General features: G+C 51.7%; 1 protein-coding gene across 2 annotated transcripts in view; it reads left to right on the top strand.

The window, feature by feature from the left end:
* The window catches only part of Lmo1 (LIM domain only 1), a 36,899-nt gene extending 22,625 nt beyond the window's left edge, over window positions 1-14,274 (top strand). For both annotated transcript variants that reach the window (XM_052712326.1, XM_052712327.1), the window contains 3 exons: window positions 8,873-9,086; window positions 11,844-11,969; window positions 13,864-14,274. In XM_052712326.1, coding sequence (XP_052568286.1) covers window positions 8,873-9,086; window positions 11,844-11,969; window positions 13,864-13,969 — 446 coding nt within the window. In that variant the 3' untranslated portion in view covers window positions 13,970-14,274. The remainder of the gene's footprint in view (window positions 1-8,872; window positions 9,087-11,843; window positions 11,970-13,863) is intronic.
* The last annotated feature ends 4,287 nt before the right edge of the window (window positions 14,275-18,561 follow it).

The following is an 18,561-nucleotide window of genomic DNA, read 5'->3' on the forward strand; positions in this document are numbered from 1 at the left end:
TGCTGAGTACCTCTAGGAACAGAAGGATGGGGTGGGGGTGATGAGTACTATGAAGAGGAGGTAGAATAGGGCACAGAGGTCAGGTTTGGCTTGGCAACCAGAGCTCCTGGCTTAGATCTGTAGCTTTTAGGCTATGTCTGAGATTGCAGGGAAACAAACAAGAAGAAGAAGGAGAAGGAAGAAGGAAGAAGATGACGCCCATTCCTGACACAGAGAGGGAGACATCACATTGGATATCTGTGCCATTAACTTAAGCCTCATTCCAGTTAGTGAACTCCAATGAGCATGCACAGCTTCCTGTATGTCCAGGGCCTGGTTAAGCACCTACAGAAGACCTAGGAAGACTGGGAAGTCAGTCCATGAAGCTGCCCCAGAGTCTTGGGTGTTTCCTCCTTCTGGCCCTTCTACAAGTTCTCAGCTGGCTCCTGGAAATGTCTCCTCTGACTCTCTGAATTTAATCCCAAGCTCCCCATTAGTACTGTTAGGAGTTGGGGCCCTTGAGAGCAGAACCTCATGAACAGGATTGGTATCCTTATGCATGGGACCCTAGAGAGCTCCCTCATCTCTTCTGCTGTGTGAAATACACTGGGAAGACAACTGTCCATGAGCCAGGAGGCAGGCCCTCATCAGACAATGGATGAGCCAGTGCCTAGGTCTTGACCCTCCCAAGCCCTAGACAGGGGAAAAATAATCTGTTGCTTTACAATCCACCACTGTTCTGTCAGAGGTACCCCAGGTGGATGAAGACTGTCTACAAGGCTGTTGTCTCCGGGCTGTGCAGGGTCCAGCTTTCTCCTCCAACCCTGGCCTCAACCCTTTCCATCTCTAGACACACCAAGGTCACAGTGGTTTCAGGGTTTAGATGCAAGATGCTAAGGGCAGTTGGCCGCCCCCAAAGCCCACCGCCAAAGTGCCTCCTGCTTCTTACTGCTCTGCTGGAGATTGCTCTCCACCCTGCTGAACCCGAGTCAGCGCTCGGCCCCCAAGCAGCCCGTCCTCTTAGCTGTCCCTGCCACGTGCCCCAGAGCTTTCTCCCTTAGCAGCGTTCACACGGGGTCCAAGAAAAGTTCACTTTTCCCCATTGTTCAGGAAAAAGACAGTGTGATGCCACCCATGGTCCCAGGGTAAAGGAGGCTGGGCATGGGTGCATCCTGACAGTAGCCAGTCTTGGTGGCATCCTTGGTCACTCCCAGGTTTCCCTTGGGGCGAATGGCTCACAATGAATAAACTGCAGCTCTCAGGAAGGGGTGATGTGGAGAGTTGCCAGCCATCTGTGTGGGGTGACACCAGCAGCAGGTGCTAGGGTCCCTACCAGGCGGTCCTTTCTCTTGTAGACTGCCTAAAGAAACTTGGCAATTTAGAGAAGGCACGTATTATAGGACTACATTTCAGTGTCTTGCCCTGTGCCAGGCCCCCTTCCAGAACCCTCCAGGGCCCCCACCCATCATCCACACAAGCCCCCAGCCGTGTGTTGAGCCTCCCCCCCACTCCTGTCGCCCTGGATAGGAACCCCCAAGTTCTCACCCCTACTGCCCTCCTCTTCGCCAGGACCTAGGAATAGAGTTGCTGGATCATAGCGTAGACATGCATTCCCTTAGCTGATTGTCTTAGCTCTTGTGCCAAACTTTGTGCTAAGTACTTCAGGGCTATGATCTAAATTAATCTTCAAAATAATCATTTAGCACAATCTACCCTCACTTAGTAAATGAGTAAATGGGGGTAAAACTGGAAAATGACAGAACCAGAGTTCCAGCTGAGGCCGTCTGTGTGTCTTCAGATGTCTACTCCTACCCACCTTTCCTGACTTCAGAGGCAAGGGTGTCAGTCCCTCCCCTGAGCTGACCACCCCTTCATCAGTCAAGCCCCACCTCTCAGCCTTCCTTTCCTTCCCTTACCTGACCTAGTAAACACCATGCTGCCAATGGACTCGCAGAGAGGTCAGTAATGAGTGTGGACTAGGTGACCGTGGCCCTGGGTTCCAACAGTTGTTCTCCTTGGCTTTTGATTCCAAATGAGTAGGAAATGCTGTTAGTTCAGGCCTCGCCCGCCACGTGCCAGGGCCCGGGATAGGAGTGCAGTGAGACGAGAAATTGTGGAGATAAAACCGGTGTGAAATGGAAGCCTTCTCGCAGGCTGCACAGGCCCGTGCAGAATAGAGTTACTTCTGAGAGAACGAGATTGAGAGAGATGCGGCAAAATTAGATTACACTTTCAAATTTCCTTATTCAAGGGGTTTGACGCCTAGGAGGGGCAGAGATGGGCTCCGCTGGGGTACTTCTCTGCAACTCCGCATCTGGGATGGGCCCAGGTGCATGGCAAGATCCCTGACCTATGAAGCCTCCGAGGCCCCTGTCAGCAGCGGAAGGGAGAGAGGATGGCAGGGTTGACTGCGGGAGGCGCTCATGCTCAACGAGGATTCAGGTGACTTCCGCTTCCTTCTGTCTCTAAGGTGTCAGGTTTTGTTCAAATCAGTGTTTGCTTTAAGAGTGATGGCTGTGACAGCTCATGTCTGTGTGCACCTGTGCCTCAGTGTCTGTTTACATCAGCATACCAACATGTGTGTAGACCCAGCCATGCATGTGCACACTGGCACGCATGAATGTGTTTTCACGTGCGTTACTGAACACCTGGTGGGTGTCAGTTCCAAGCTAATGTGGGGAGAAGAAAACAGACACAGCTCCTTCTTGTGTGGCCCTTGTGGGCCTGTGCGATTCCATGCCAGTGGAGGAGTATTTGTGTGCTCTGCCCATGTGTCCTATGACCGAGTGCATCTCCATACTTTCCAGTGTCTTTCGATTGTCATGAGGTCTCCTGAGTGAGTCTCCTTAGCACCTCATCATACAGCCCTGCCTTGGATCAGGGGACTTGGGCCCCAGAGACCGACTGCCAAGGTTCAAACCCCAGCTCTGTCTCCTGTTTATAGACAAGTGGGAACCTTTCTTATACCTCATTTTTCCAGTTAGAATAGCAGCCCTTAACTTAGCAGTGAGTAAAACCCTTAGGGTGTTAGGTCAGACTTCCTAACCCAGGGTCCCTGCTTATCCCATGAGCAGGGGTGCTCCTGGTGAGAAGGGGGAGCCCTGGGAGGTACCAGGCATCCATACTGTGCTATGAGGCTCTGGGCAGGGCCTACAACTGTGTCTCCTCCTTCTCTGGCCTACTATGGAACCAACACAGAGGTCCATTAAGGGATTATGAGAGATACCAAGGTTATTCATGCCTGGGCCCCCAGAACACTGCTCAGAATCTTGAGGGGCCTTCCTACAGCCAGCCTATCCTACTCAGCTGGCCACTGGAGCTGCCTTTTGGGCAAACAAATGGGGCCAGCTTCCTCCTTGACATGCTCATTCTGACTACTGGACTGGCCTCCGGATGACACTGAAATCTGGCCGGGGCCCATGTGACTCTAACCACAGGGGCAAGTTCACATTTGATTTCTGCTCTGCAAAGGAAGTACCTGTCTCTGTTGTAGGACCCTGAGGTGGGGCTGTGACTGAACTCTCCAGTGTGCTGAGTCAGTGACACTCATCTAGCTTGACATTCAAGCTCAACTAGTCCTAAAGACTCCTTTATAACTCACGGGGGCTCTCTGAGATGAGTATTCTTTTCTTTCTTTCTTTTGGTTGTTTTGTTTTGTTTTTAAAACAGGGTTTCACTGCATAGTCCTCACAGTCCTGGCTATCCTGGAACTTACTTTGTAGACCAGGCTGGCCTCAAAAAAAAAAAAAAAAAAAAAGAAAGAAAAGAAAAGAGATCTACCTGCCTCTGCCTCCTAGGTGCTGGGATTAAAGGCGTGCACCACCACATCCAGCAAGAGTATTGTTTTCATACCCATTTTACAAAGGAAAACTAAGGCCCAGGGTTAATGAAAAAGTATCAAATAAATCCAGATCAGGGATACTCCAGAAACAGCTGGCTTTTCTGCCTCAGAAGTGCGGATATCTTCAGATGCCTAGGAATTCCTCTAGGTTCAAGTGAATGAGTGTCTTAGCTAGGGTTACTATTGCTGTGATGAAACTCCATGACCAAAGCAACTTGAAGAGGAAAGGGTTTATTTGGCTTACATTTCCACATCACTGTTCATCAGAGGAGGAGGTCAGGACAGGAGCTCGAACAGAGCAGGAACCCAGAGACAAGAGCTGGTACAGAGGCCATGGAGGGGTGCTGCTTACTGGCTTGCTCCTCATGGCTTGCTCAGGTAGGACCTGAGATCACATCCTAGTACCCATGTCAAGTGGCTCACAACTTCCTGGAACTCTGGCTCCAGGGGATCCAATGCCCCTGGCCTCTACAGGCTCTGGCACTCACATGCACATATCCACACACAGATACAAAATTAAGATTAATCTTAAATGGGTGGTAGTGGTGCACATCTTTAACCCCAGCACTCAGGAGGTGGAGGCAGGTGGATCTCTGTGAGTTCGAGGCCAGACTGGTCTACAGAGTCTGTTCCAGGACAGCCAGGAGAACACATAAGATGAATCTTAAATATATATATAAAGCTCAAAATGATAAAAAGTTTAAAAGAAACAAATACCCAAAGGAATAGCACCCAAATAGAGTGCATATTGTCCCTTACCCATTCCAGCCTTTGGGCTATGGCCTCAGGTTCCTACCCTCATCTTGACCCATAGTCTGCAAACAATGAGAACTCATGGCTCCATGTCACAGGTGCAGGTCAGGAAGGAGGGGCTGCTCCAGGCCTCTAGCTCCCCAAAGGTGTACACTCCTACCCCGCAGCCTAGGGCCCATGGTTGACTCTGCCCTTTAGGGGACAGAGAACATAGCCTGGACAATGGCATTTCTCCCAGAGCAGTGGTGAGCACCACCCTTGGGGCAGAAATGAAGCAAGGTCCCCGGTGAGGCTAGAATGGGAAGGATACCAGGATTCTGCCAGGAGCTGCAGGATTTACTGGGCTGGCCTCTGCAGTCTCTATCCCCAGGTGGCGGTAGTGCCGTCCCGTCCCGTAGGGGGCATATCATGCCTGCAGTGACCTGCAGCGGGGTGAAGTAGGCACACTAGGGTGGAAAACTGGCCTTGCGGAAGGTAGCTGGGGTGGGGAGGGTGCTCTCCTGTGACTCAGACCTGTCCACAGTGGAGCCCACAGGCTTTGCTATTTGGAGAAGGAGAGGAGCAGCCTGGGTGGGGCCGCATAGGTAGGAGTTGCCAAGGCTGTAGGGTCTGGTTGGTAGACAACTTCTTGTGTAGAAGTCCTCTCTCCAGGGTGAAGGGAGAGGTGGTGGGGAAGGACTGATGGCCTCTGTCAGTCCCACCTCATCACTGGGGGGTGTCTGACTTTGCCCCACATTGCAGAGCCCAGGAATCAGTTTGAACAGTCCTGGTGCCTTGCACAGACCTGTTAGGTAGCAACTCACTGCTGATGAGTGGGACCTAGAAACTTCACCTGGAAGACTTCTCCCACAGCCTGGCCACCTCCTTCATCGGCCCTGCTGCCTTCCTCCTTGGGACAGAGAAAGACTGGAGTTCAGCCTGTTTCCCTTCAAACACCATTCCCGTTACACCCTGAGATTGAGGGTGACACGTGGGCTAAGTGAACTGATTATTTTGCCAGGCCCAGTGTGTGTACCTGAGCATGTGCCTGGGCATGTGTGTGGGCACAAGCAGCCTCCATTGTTAAAGATGGGTGTTTTCATGCGTGAGTAGTAATTATTGGGTAATGCTTTAAAACCTTTCCTGAAGGAGTGCAAAGCTGTTTTTTTCCCCCTGAAGTCGGGAGTACGTTAAAAGGATTACCATGTAGATTTGATTTTTAGATAACACTAAAATGGATCCCAAATGGACTTCAGCAGAGGGCTGCTATCTCCCTAATGGAAAGTGCATGGCCTGAGGCTCTGCTCCCAGAGCCAGCGGAGGAGGGGCAGGAGGGTCTGCAGGGGGCTGCCTGGCTGGCAGGCTAGAGGGGGCTGGGGAGACAGGAGTGGGAGCCCAGGCCTCATTTGGGGATCGGGAGGTTGTAGATATACCCCCTTAAAGCCCCTTTCCTTCCCTGGGAGGTGTTTTACCTCCCCTAGCCTGGCTCTGCAGAGCCAAAACCACTCCAATGGGAAGCAAGGGCTTATTTCCATTTAACTTACTAGGCAGATGAGGAAACTAAGGCTCAGAGGCCAGACCATCTCCTTTGGACCACATGGCCACAAGCTTTGGATCCACCCACAGGCACATGCTGGGATAGGCTTCTCCCAAGACCTCAGCCTTCCTAGGTGAAAAAGCATCTGGACTCGGTGTCCAGAGTCCGGGTCACGGGGTTCTTTAGCAGGCTTTCCACTTCTGTAAGTTATGCAGAGCCCAGGGATCAGAGTTCTCGTTGTCCTGGATCCTTGCACAGGCTTTTTAGGTGACCTGTGTGTGGCAGGTCTAGCTTGGGCACAGGTAGGATGGAGATGTAGGGGATGTAGGAGCAGCCTGTGGTATCATTCCTTGTGGCTTCCATTGAGTCTGCAAGTGTGGCCAGGCATGCTGAAACCCAGGCTTGGAATGAATGCCAGCTGACAGGCGGAAGAAGGGCTGGCATAGATACCTTAGAGTTGGGGTCTCCACTGTCCCTTTTCATTTAGGTGTATAACTTAGTGGGCTAGATGCTTTCCCCATTACTCACCCACCTACTGGTAGTCACCCAAGTATAGAGCCCCAGAGGGGCCAAGCCTGCTACATGCCAGGTGAATGAGAAGGACAGTAGTCTTATTGAGGCTCTAATGGTCCTACCTTAAGATCTGAGTTAGTATTCATATGAACAACACTAGTGTGCCCCTCCACAGGCCCCAGGGACAGTCTTCCCATCCTTGGAGCCCCAGGCCTCCCACTAGTCTCCTACACTTCATCCCTCCCTGTAGGCCAGGCCTTAGAAGGAACTTGTCCTAGGTCTGCTTCATGGGCAGAGCTGGCCTCTGTCAGGGGAGACACAGGCTGACCCTGAGACAGCCATCATCCTGAATACTATCTCTCATTCAGACCAATTAACCTTTAGAGCTGCATTAAGGAAATTAGGTGGTGAACTTCCCAGCTAACAGATGGTCCTACGGTGACTGAAAGAGGGAGGGCTAAGGGGGGTCAACCTCTGCCTGCCGGGGACAACTACGGGGCTCCTCCTCCTCCATGCCCTCACCTGTCCTTTTGGTCCTGTGCTGCCGTGGGTCTGAGCTCTCTTCCTGAAGAGAGGGCTTCCCTGACCCAGGGCCTATCCTCCTCTCCGACAGAGGTCAGAGGGGGTGGCCTGGTTGAGAAAGCACAGGAGAGGAACAAATTCTGAGGCTATCTCCATCAGTGGTTTACAGTTGTCCCTCCCACTACCTGAGCTCCACTTTCCCTGTCTGTAGGGGAGAGCATTTGCCTGGAAAACTGAGGGCCATTCTGACCTGACATCCATGAATCTAGGGTTTCTAGGTGGCAGGTTCTCCCTTGAAGCTAGAGGACATATTTCTTCTTGAAGAGGGAAGGGAAAAGGAGGTTGTGGCTCAGCAGCTGAGCCTGTGGGTGGGCACAGAGTCCGGGCTGTGGATGGCAGAGATGCCCAGGGATGGAACTGAATGATACCCCTGGGAAGAACATAGGTCTTTGGGACAGGATAAGGCCAGTGGAAACAGACCTGGGCCTGTTGGAAGCTGGCCTGTTGGAAGGGTGGGCTTTGCTGTGCCTTGGTCGTGGATATATCTGTCTCTAACCCACTCTCTGCTCTCTCTCTTTTTTTTTTTTTTTTTTTTTTTGGTTTTTTGAGACAGGGTTTCTCTGTGTAGCTTTGCGCCTTTCCTGGAACTCACTTGGTAGCCCAGGCTGGCCTCGAACTCACAGAGATCCGCCTGGCTCTGCCTCCCGAGTGCTGGGATTAAAGGCGTGCGCCACCACCGCCCAGCACCCCACTCTCTGCTCTCTTAAGAGGCTTGTTCTCCAGCAACCCTCCTTGGGAAATCATACATTTGATTTCTGAGGTCTCTGGTGCTCACGCCTGGACACTGTGTGCCCCCATTTCCTCCTCGGCTGTCCTTCCCTGTGTTTCTGGGGGAAGGGACCAGGCACGTGTGACTGTGTGCTCACCTGTGACCACACTTGCACATCATGCTGTTTACAAGGGTGTGTGTGAGTGTTCATGCTCACCTACCGGCAGGCTCTGCCCTCAGTGACTGCACACTGAGTCTTGCCTGGTACTTGTTGCTCCTTACATGGTGCGATGCTTGCACAAGGAGGTGGTGGAGGGAGATTCCTAAACTGGGAGATTGAACCAGGCTTCAGAGGCTCTGGAGCCTGCATCCATCCCTCCCTCCCTCCCTCCCTCTCTCTCTCCTTCCCTCCCTCTTTCCCTTCCTGCCTCCCTCCCTCCCTCAGACCAGGCCAGATGGAGCTTTGACTTTGACCAAAGCATTCCTGAGAGGAACCACACACCCTCTCAGCTGCCACCCTGAGCCTCCCACTTTCTTCCCAATATTACTATTCTGTACCTGTGGATGGAGGTTGAAATGGTCCAATGCACAGTGACGGTTGCACTTCAAGAAAGAGTGACAGTGGGAATCTTAGTGGACCTCATTCTTAGATCTAGTGTGGCCAGCTTTGGTTGTGTTAGGAGGACATGAGTCTGCCTGGATCAGCTCAGATCACACAGGGGACAGTGGCTGGGAAGGGAAGGGCCCAGCAAGGCCAGCAGCCTCTGGACCTCTGGAGGGGTCTAGACAGGACAAAGGCCTGGTATGTTGCCCAAAGGCCAGACTTGGGGCCTGGGGAGGAAGTAGAAAGTGAGGGCTCCTGGGGGCCTCTGCTTAGAAGAAGCGGTAGAGAAAAAGACATAACCCCCATTCCCTGGAAAGGGGATGCCCCAGAGCTCCAGGTCAGTCCCACGCCCATCTGTCTGTTTTCCCATCACAGGTGTGCCGATGCTCTCCGTCCAACCAAAAGGGAAGCAGAAGGGCTGCGCAGGCTGCAACCGCAAAATCAAGGACAGGTACCTGCTGAAGGCGCTGGACAAGTACTGGCATGAGGACTGCCTCAAGTGTGCCTGCTGTGACTGCCGCCTGGGCGAGGTGGGCTCCACTCTCTACACCAAGGCCAACCTCATCCTGTGCCGGCGTGACTACCTGAGGTGGGTTCTGCTGCTCTGCCCTGCTCACACAGCCCCCATCTTTCCAGGCTGGTGCAACTTGGCCCCAGGCTCTAAATCGGGCAACCTGCGTGCACAGCCATGGGACTACACCTTACTCACCGTGGCCTTATGTCAGCCCTGTGAGCCACCCTAGAGCAAGTTTATGTCTAACTCCTTAGACTTGGCCCCACACCATCCAAGCAAGTACTAGTAGCAATTGGACACCAAGATAGACTTCCCATGGGTACCAGCCTGGCTTCAGCCTTACCTATCTCCTATGGGTATTGAGGAGGGATACCTCAAAGGGGCCCGGAGGAGCAGATGAAATAGCCCAGACTTGCCTGGGCCTTTCTCCCTGCTGGAGTCTCCTGCTCACCTCTCCCCAGAGTCCTCCTTTCCAGGTGTGCTGGGATTAGGCTCTCATTTGCCTTGGTTGGCAGGGAGCCATGGCCTAGGACAAGGACTGCCAATGCCTTTTAAAGACCTGGGTTTGAACCAGCCCTGAGCCTTTAGCTTCGAACCTTTTCTCTGTTTAGACCCCCTGCACCCCACCTTGCATTCTTCAGAGCTTTTGTCCCTCTGCCACAACCTGGATCCCATCCCCTGGGGCTGCCTTCCCCAATTAACCCTCCCTTAGGCCATTTATGACATCAGCAGGGCTGGAAGGAGGCCATGAAGCAGGGGCCTTGGCTGAGACCCAGCACCTGCATTTGGCTCTGTCACTAGCTGCTGGATGGTGGCTGGGCAGCCTTGTGGGGAAGGAAGGCCCATCACATTAATTAGCAGGATGGGGTGAGAGCTGGTGGGACTTGTGCTCAAGTTGGGACAAGTTGGAGGGGGCAGGGTTATCTGGAAACTCACTCCCACCTTCCCCAGAGAGCCTGAGATTTACCTGTTTGCACTTTTCCTTTCAATTGTTCTCTTTAGTTTCAGCAACAGATTTTTTTTTTTTTTTAAGTGATGGTGTTTAGTGCTTCTAGGGCGGAGAGAGGAACTGAGGCTGGGAGGAAGGGTTAAGGATACCCTTGGGAAGTCAACACCCAAAGGCATGGAAGGGGGGGTACTTCAAGTCTGGAGGTCTGGAACATCTACCTGGGTCGTTAAATTAACAGGCTAGGGAGAGGTGACCGTACAATTGATGGCCTGCCATCAGGCCTGGGAGGAGCACCATGGTGTAGTGTGGGCTTGTCGGGAACTCCAAAGCACCCACAGCATTCTGGGCCCTGCCAGCCATAGGCGCTGTAAGCTCTTTTCCCTATGCTCTGGTAGAGGTTAGGAATGGAGCCAGGTAGGCCAGTGAGTTAGGGAGGGGTGGCTGCCCAGAGCCTGGCCCTTTGCAACAACTGCTGGTGGCAGAAAAGGCCCCCATTGGCAGGCAGATGGTGTGGCCCAGCCTTTGTCTGCCTTTATCTGAGCCACCAGGCAGCTCAGGCCAATGAATAATGGAGCCAAGCTGGTCTGCAGGTGCCTGAGCCTGCATCGACAAATCGACAAATCGGGGATTAGAGGGCCCCACCGCCCCCTCTCAGCCCCCTTGCACCATTTGGAGCTTGCTCAGCAAAAAGGAAGCAAGGAGGAGGAGCTTGGTTTGCTCAGACCATTAGAGCACCCAACCAAGAATTGCCATGAATGGGAAGGGAGTGAACTTCCTGTCCCCGTGTCCCCAGAGCTCTGCAGCCAGCAGCTGAGAGGAGGGAAGCCCTCTCAAAGAGACCACTGTGCCAGCTTCCCTTGGAACTTGCTTTGGGGACCAGTTCTGGGTGAGAAACATCTTTAGACAGGCTGTGCTGGTCTGACAGTCTCATTTTACGAAAAGATAAACTGAGGTTCCAAGAAGGAAAAAGAGACATAGATGAGTGACACAGTGAGATTCAGCAGAAAACAATTTCATAAAACACTGTAATTTTATCTTCAATTTGAGGCGTGTAAGCTAGGCTGGCCTCGAACTCCCTGTGTAGACATGGATTACCTTCAGTTCCTGTTCCTCCTGCCTCTACCTCCTGAGTGCTGGGGTTATAGACATGGATGACCACGTGGGGTACTGGGGATGGAACCCAGGGCTTCTTGCCTGCTAGGCAAGCAGTCTAACTGAACTACAGCCCCAGAAAGCACTGTAATTTTAAAAGCAAGAAGTCAGTGGCATAGATCACTCTCCCAGAGGAGCCAGGCATGTGCCCCTAGTGAGTTGTTTATCTCTCTGTGACTCACTCTTATCTTGAATGGGGATGACACAAGTGTTGACCTCAGAGAGCTGTGTTGGGATCAAATGAGGTGATTTTTCTTTTTTTTTTTTTAAAGTAAGCTCTTAGCATGTCCCTGAGCCACAAGTTCAGTTAGGGTTAAGGTTAGGCGTTGCTAAGTGCATAGTCCTGTGAGTGATATGTTTTATTCTTTGACAGTCAGGATAACTGGGGCTCTGGAAGGTTCCAAGTGACTCTCTGAGGATACACAGCCCATGATGGGCAGATTACCTCTGAAATCTAGGCTTGTGTGGGTCTGGAGTCTTTGCTTTGGGGCCTGCTTTGAGTGACTCTGATGGAAACCTGAAATGGGTGTAGGGTGATGGTGTCTGCTAACAACCGGCTGTAAGTTACATAGCCTCCCTGGGAAGTGAGATGCCAGGTTTTTGGAGCTTAATCTAGCAGGATCTTGATATGGCAGTTAGTTCTTGACTAGGCTCACCTGCTATCCCACAAGCTAGGGAATGGGCAGGCCCCTTGGCAGGCCCTTGAATCCTCTGTGCCCTTCCCCCGGCAGGCTTTTTGGCACCACAGGAAACTGTGCTGCCTGCAGCAAGCTGATCCCAGCTTTCGAGATGGTGATGCGAGCCCGAGACAATGTGTATCACCTTGACTGCTTCGCCTGCCAGCTCTGCAATCAGAGGTGAGTGCCAGACCAGCAACCAACCCAACACACTTCCCAGACCCTAGCCGAGGCCTGCTGCTTGGGCTAGGAGTGCTGAAGAGGCATGCATGCAAGTGTGACTTCCTTTGTGTATGTAGTTGAGTATGCCATCCGTGTGTGTGTGTGTGTGTGTGTGTGTGTGTGTGTGTGTGTGTGTGTGTGTGTGTATCTACACCCTGTGGTCAGATGTGTACACTCCAGTACTGGTGCACATATATGGGTGGTAAGTTTCTGTATGAATTTAATGATGGGGTATGTGTGTGTTTTCACACTATGTACACTGGATATGTATACATTTAGGGGAGAGGTTTTTTTTTTGTCTTAGGGTCCCATGTATCCCAAGCCACCCTCAAACTTGTCTGTAGCCATGGTTGACCTTAAACTCCTGCCTCTACCTCCTGAGTGCTGAGATTACAGGCATGTATCACCATGCCTGGTGTGCTCCTTTCTGGGGATTGAACCCACTTGTGGGCATGCTAGGCAAGCACTCGACCAACTGAGCTAAATTTCCAACCCAACCTCTATTATTTTTGTTTGGAGACAGGGTCTCACATGTAGGCCAGGCTAACCTCAAACTTGCAATGTATCTGTGGATGACTTTGAACTCTTAATTCTCCTGCTTCTACCTCCCCAGTTCTGGGAGTGCTGGGATTGTTGGAGTAGGCCAACATGTAGACACCATGTCCAGTGTATATGTGCTTGTGTATTTATTTTAAATGTTTGTGTACACACGGATACTAGTGCTGGGGATCGGTGTGCAGTTGTGCATGTGACTGTAATTGTTCACGCACAAGAGTGTGTGCATACTGCATGTATGTGATGAGATGAGGCTGTTTATGCACATGTTTTAAACATGTGTGTACTATCCTATATCTGTGTGCATATGTTTTTGTGTCCTGTCTAGTGAGAAGGGGTTTCCAGGCCCACAGGGTGAGAGATCTCTTCAGGGAATATCACTCCCTCCTCACTCCACTCCTGTGAATCTGGTTCTAGTCCTCTCTTGTGATTTTTTTGGGGGTCCCACCCACTATCCCAGTCCTGGGGGAAGCCTTGAGGGATTTAAGGCCTTTACCTCTGACTTGGAACCCACCACCAAAAAGCAGGACATCTTCCCAGGAGCCCTCAGGTTGGGTAGGAATTCATACAAATGTTCCCAGGTTGAGGTCCAGAGGCAACACTCGACCAGGTTGAGTGCAGGGAACGCTAGGCTGCCTGGGTGCTCTGGCCAGACTGCCTACTAGCCGGGCTATGTGAAGTTCCATCGCCACCTGGTGGTTGGACTGAGATCCGATGCTGGGACTGAGTCAGTGACCCTGGGGCTTAAAGTCTCAGCCACCAGTAGATATCTTTGAGGGGAAGCTTGACATTCCTCAATACTTCCAGAGGATGAAGAGACCCAAGTGTGATCTCCTTTGGGTTGGAGAATAAATTGTGAGTCAGGGTCACACTTTCTTTAGAGGATGCAAGCCCTAAGCTGGGAAGGCAAAGGGATGGAAACAAACATTTCCTCTCCCTCTCTGCTTCCTCTTATCTCCCATTCTCCATCCCTCTCCTCTCTGTCTAGTTTTGCTCCCTCTTGCACCTTCTCTGGGATTGGGATGAGTTATCTGAATTCCCCCTGCACCTCCTTGAGTGACCTGATGGTGGGAGGCCTGTGGCTTGACTGTTCTGCCACCCCAGGCTGCAGGGGTCTCCTGGGAGTAATTGACCAAGCTTGCTGTGACATTTCTCCTGTGCCTCTGGGAGGTTCCTGGAGCTAGCTCAGCAGCACCACCTCCCCAGCATGTCCCACCTCCTGGGCCAGGCTGAGACCTCTTCTTATACTGGGACTTCACCTATAGCTTTTTTTTTTCTCTTGCTTGGATTTTTCTAGATTTTGTGTGGGAGACAAATTCTTCCTGAAGAACAACATGATCTTGTGTCAGATGGACTATGAGGAGGGGCAGCTCAATGGCACCTTCGAATCCCAGGTTCAGTAACGCCCTGCATCTGGCCTCCAGGTCCATCTGTCCGTCTGCCCATCTGACCACCTGCCTGGCAGGCTGGCCAGCCACTCTGCCTGCGCGAGCTGGCCAGCCGCTGTCCTACAAGTTAGAACTTCATCATCAGTGGGAAGGTGGCTTTTCTCCACCACCACCACCCGTCTCTGTGGGCCCTCCTGGGGCCAGGCTTGGCCTGTACAGTCTGTCGTCTGTATATAAATGGGAACATTTATTTTATGAGAAATGTAATGCGATTTTATTACTGGCGTGGATTAAACTTATGAATGTTTCCGGGGACACGACTCTGCGTTGTTCACATGACTGACAGAGCTGCATCTCCTCACCTCCTGCCTCTGGTGGGTAGGGCATGGGGAAGCCGACTCCAGCATATGCTGTTGCCAAGCAAGGGAAACAAGCTTGACTTGGGATCAGAAGGAAGAGAATAACTTAGAGTGCCCTAGCCACAGATGAGAACTGGGGTATCCCTCCGCCTCCTACAAAGCATGCATCCTGGTACTATGCAGAGCCCTAAGAAGAGGGGTAGGTAGCATGATGCTTTGTTTTCTTTTAGCCTACCCCTGCCTCACTGGAATCCCTAGCAAAGTGACCAGATGGGAAACCAGTTCTGCCCTGCTTCACAGTAGAGCCCCAAATCCCAAGCCCCATAGTGTGACAGTACCCTCCTAACCCCCGTCCCTTTCACAGTGACTGACTTGGAGCCTAGAGTCTTGTTCATCAATTAAGAACAATTCTGTTTCCCTTCAGCTTATCTATGCAGGCTGGAGACAGTCAGTCAGTCACTCAGCAACCCTCTGTCTACTCCAAGTCTTAGCCTTATGCCTTTATTGGAGTTAACCCCAAAGGAATCAGGCATGAGGTTCAATCATTGATGAGACACAGTCCCTGCTCTCGAGGAGTCTGCCAGGGACCTGGAAGGCTGAAGCCTCAGTAGAGGGAGGGAGAAGTAAGCCAGGGAAACCGACAGAGCACACCAGGGGAGACAGACCTGCGACGGGCCCATCCCCTGCAGCAGACGCAGGCTGGGATGATTCTTGCGAGTCAGGGACCGAGGAGCCAATGGACATACTGTCAGACAGACACATGTGCGGACAGGCAGAAGAGACAGGACGGCGAGCCAGCAGGCAGACGGCCCAGGCCAGAAGACAGCAGGACCTGCAGCAGACAGGCAGACAGTGTGGCGTTTCTATCTGCCCGGCTGAGCTGGGCTCACCCAGAGTAGCAGGGATAATGCCATGGTACTGGGCACAGTGCCTGGAAGGGAGCAGAGCAGACTCTGGGCAGCAGTAGGAAGCCTGGTCAGGGAAGGCTGTGTGGGCAGGCTCTCCACCCAGACCCTTGCTTCTCTTCCTCAGGGCCTGTTCTCTACCTGGCCATGGCTGAAGGAGCCTGGCTATGGCCTCCAGCTATGGCGATCCCTCCCATAGCTCTACATCAGCCCCACCCCTCCGTTCTGAAGTATGGAGACAAGGCTCTCAGGTGCCTGGAAGAAACTGCTTCTCTAAGTCCTGGTTTTGTGGCCAGGGGAAGGAATGGGTAGAAGCAAAGATCGTGGTGTAGGAATTCTCTGGGAAGCAGCTATCCCCATGCACGTGTGAGAAAAGGGAGGTGGAAAAGGAGAGCCCGGGTGTGTGTGTGTGTGTGTGTGTGTGTGTGTGTGTGTGTGTGTGTGTGTGTGAGATGTGTGTTGGATGTGTTGGGGTGCTGACTGTGTGATTGATAGTGGACTGGAAATGAGGTTGAGTATATGCAGAGATGGAAAGATTGCAGTCCACAATGAACAGCTTTCTCCCTCAGCTTGAAAATGCAGATTACGTTCCTGGATTGTAGCACAGTCCTCTACACCAGACCCTCTCTGGGCCCTTAAGGTCTAGGGTATCTGCCCCAAAGGCCTGACTCCTAACCTCAGACTTTGCTGTAGATAAAGTTGTAGCACAAGTTAATTACATGGTTATGGAGAGATAACGGAGCCACTCAAATGCAGTTTCTGGGCAATTACAATTGTTTCCAACAGAGTTACCATATTGCAGCCATGAAATAACATGTCATTCTGCGGTAATTATGTAATTAACTTGTCTCACCACTCTAGGTTGCACAACAATTAATTCACTCACAATAAGATAGACTCGAAATCAGACAGGCGGCGTTTGAAAGCCCCCAGTAGAGGAGTTGGCCTTCTAAGAAGCCTCCAGACCTACCCTGTCCACCTCAGACCTTATCGGGGGACTTCCCCAGCTCCATATGTCCCAGAACATGCCAAGATCAGTGCCATGGACCTGTTATTGCTCTCTTACCACTCTGCCCAGGAAGTAAGAAGGAGCCGATTCCTAGGTGAGCCAGGAGACCCAGTGAAGTGCTACACTGGCTGACATGAGCTGGCCTCACCATACTGGACATCGTGAGGGCCTGAGTAGGATGCACCTCACCAGGAAGCCCCCATCAGTCCACAGATGCTCTGAAGGCAAACGATGCAGGCCTGGATTTAACCATGTGAAGCCACTAGGAGAGCGGACGTGACAAAGACTAAGCACTTTCTCATGGGGCAACCGAGGCAGGGCAGCAATGACCGCTGAGGCATAGGGATTGTGTATCTGGAGGAGATTTGTGCTCTCTGGGGGTAACTTAGGAAAAGCCTAGCCTCCCTCACCCCAGCCACTGCTAGGTGAAAGTTAAGTGCAGGATATAAATTATCCTAGGTTGGTTCTCCTTGGGGACTGCAACCCACAAATGATTGAGGGTCAGGGACAGAGAGAGCTGAGAAGAACCAATGGGAGCTGCATCAGATCTAGCCTGGGGCACCTGGCACTTGAACTATGGACTGATTTTGCACCACACATAAAACCTTTCCATAGCCAGCTCCAGGTGCGGGGTGTGTGTGTGTGTGTGTCCATCTCCCCTCCCTGTCTTCCTTGGTGGCCTAGTATCAGAAATAATATCACAGGGCTTCTGGGGCCCATGCATGATGGAACCTGTTCTTGTCCCCAGTCCGTGATCTGAAGATGAACCACAGAGCAGTGCTCAGAAGGAACCTTGATGCCAATTTTGATGCTGCCTATCATGGAATCTCACGTGGGTCTTGTCTCCTGGATCTGACCATGGTGACCTTTTACACAGGAAGCACTGACAAAACCCACATGATATTCCTGTCTGGGGGAGCTCATCTCTATGAAGAGATGATTGCTTTTCTCAATGTCTGCCATCAGAGACCATTCATGACCAGGCTCACTAAATTTGGCACTGAGTGATCCCCAGAACTGCCTACCTGGCATACCAAGTGAGGGCAGGCCCAGGAAAGATGCTTCCTGGCTGCAACTGTTCATCACCCTCGGAGAAAATGCCACAGAGAGAATGGTGGCGGTGAGTCAATATTTAGCCATCTATTAGCTTTAAAGCTCAAATTCCCAGAAAATGAATGAATATAGATGAGCTGATATGAAGAATGGTGGGTTCAGAAAAAATATTTGGTCAAGCCTGGTTTATCAGGAGAAAATAATCATATGAAACACTCTCCTTTCCTCTCCTCCTCTCCTCTCCTCTCCCCTCCCCTCCCCTCCGCTCCCCTCCTCTCCCCTCCCCTCCCCTGCCATCCTCCTCCCCTCCTCTTCCCCTCCTTTTCCTCTTCCTCCTCCTCCTCCTCCTCCTCCTCCTCCTCCTCCTCCTCCTCCTCCTCTTCTTCTTCTTCTTCTTCTTCTTCTTCTTCTTCTTCTTCTTCTTCTTCTTCTCTCTCTCTCTCTCTCTCTCTCTCTCTCTCTCTCTCTCTCTCTCTCTCATAAAATCAGAAAAGAATTACCTTACTCAGAAACCACAGCCACTTTTTATCTCTGCATGAGATCCCTGAGGGCGGGCATTCATATCGCTTTAGCCCATCTAGGGTCTCAGTTTCTTGTCCCTGGGGTAGGAAGACAAAGGATGTTCCAGATCTCAGACTGTTGGTACCACCGAAGTAGACTACATTTGAGCTCTTTACATCATTTTTGTCACCTACCAGGAACCAGCCCATCCTTCCCACCGTTTTGTCCTCAGTTTTGTGGCTCTTGGCTCCTGCTATCACATTTAGATTCTCTTAAGCTCTTCTATGTCCAACATGGACTCCTAGCTGAGTCCAATGTTCAAATAGTAATCTTCATGTCAAACTCTTTCTACCCCTTTAGCGATTTGTAATCCCCTTCTTGGGGCTTGGGGCATCCTTTGATGAAGCTCCTTGTACCTGGGTTCCACCTTCTTGACAGTCCAGGGTTTGAGTCTGATCCAGAAAGAAGGCAGTTGCTGTTCACAGCTGTAAAGGAAGGTCTGGTTCCTACTCTGTGCAGGCTCAGGGAGGATGGGGACAGGCACTCAGGAAAGAAATAGTTTTTAAGCCCTATTCCCAATGGGTCTGTGTCAAATGTCTTACATTCAGTTTGGATTCTCCCAGGTAGTTTTTGTTCTGGGAACCACCCCTCCATGAGAACTGGTGGAATCCCTCTGTGCTGCTGAGCTTCCTCAAAACACCCATTTCCCCTTCTAGGTTACACACCTACCCAAGGCTCCCAGTGGATGCTGTCTAGACCCTGATTCTATGAGTTCATGGG

The sequence above is a fragment of the Peromyscus californicus genome, unplaced genomic scaffold (genome assembly GCF_007827085.1).
Source record: "Peromyscus californicus insignis strain IS unplaced genomic scaffold, ASM782708v3 Scaffold_4__1_contigs__length_199733344, whole genome shotgun sequence".
Lineage (NCBI taxonomy): Eukaryota > Metazoa > Chordata > Mammalia > Rodentia > Cricetidae > Peromyscus > Peromyscus californicus.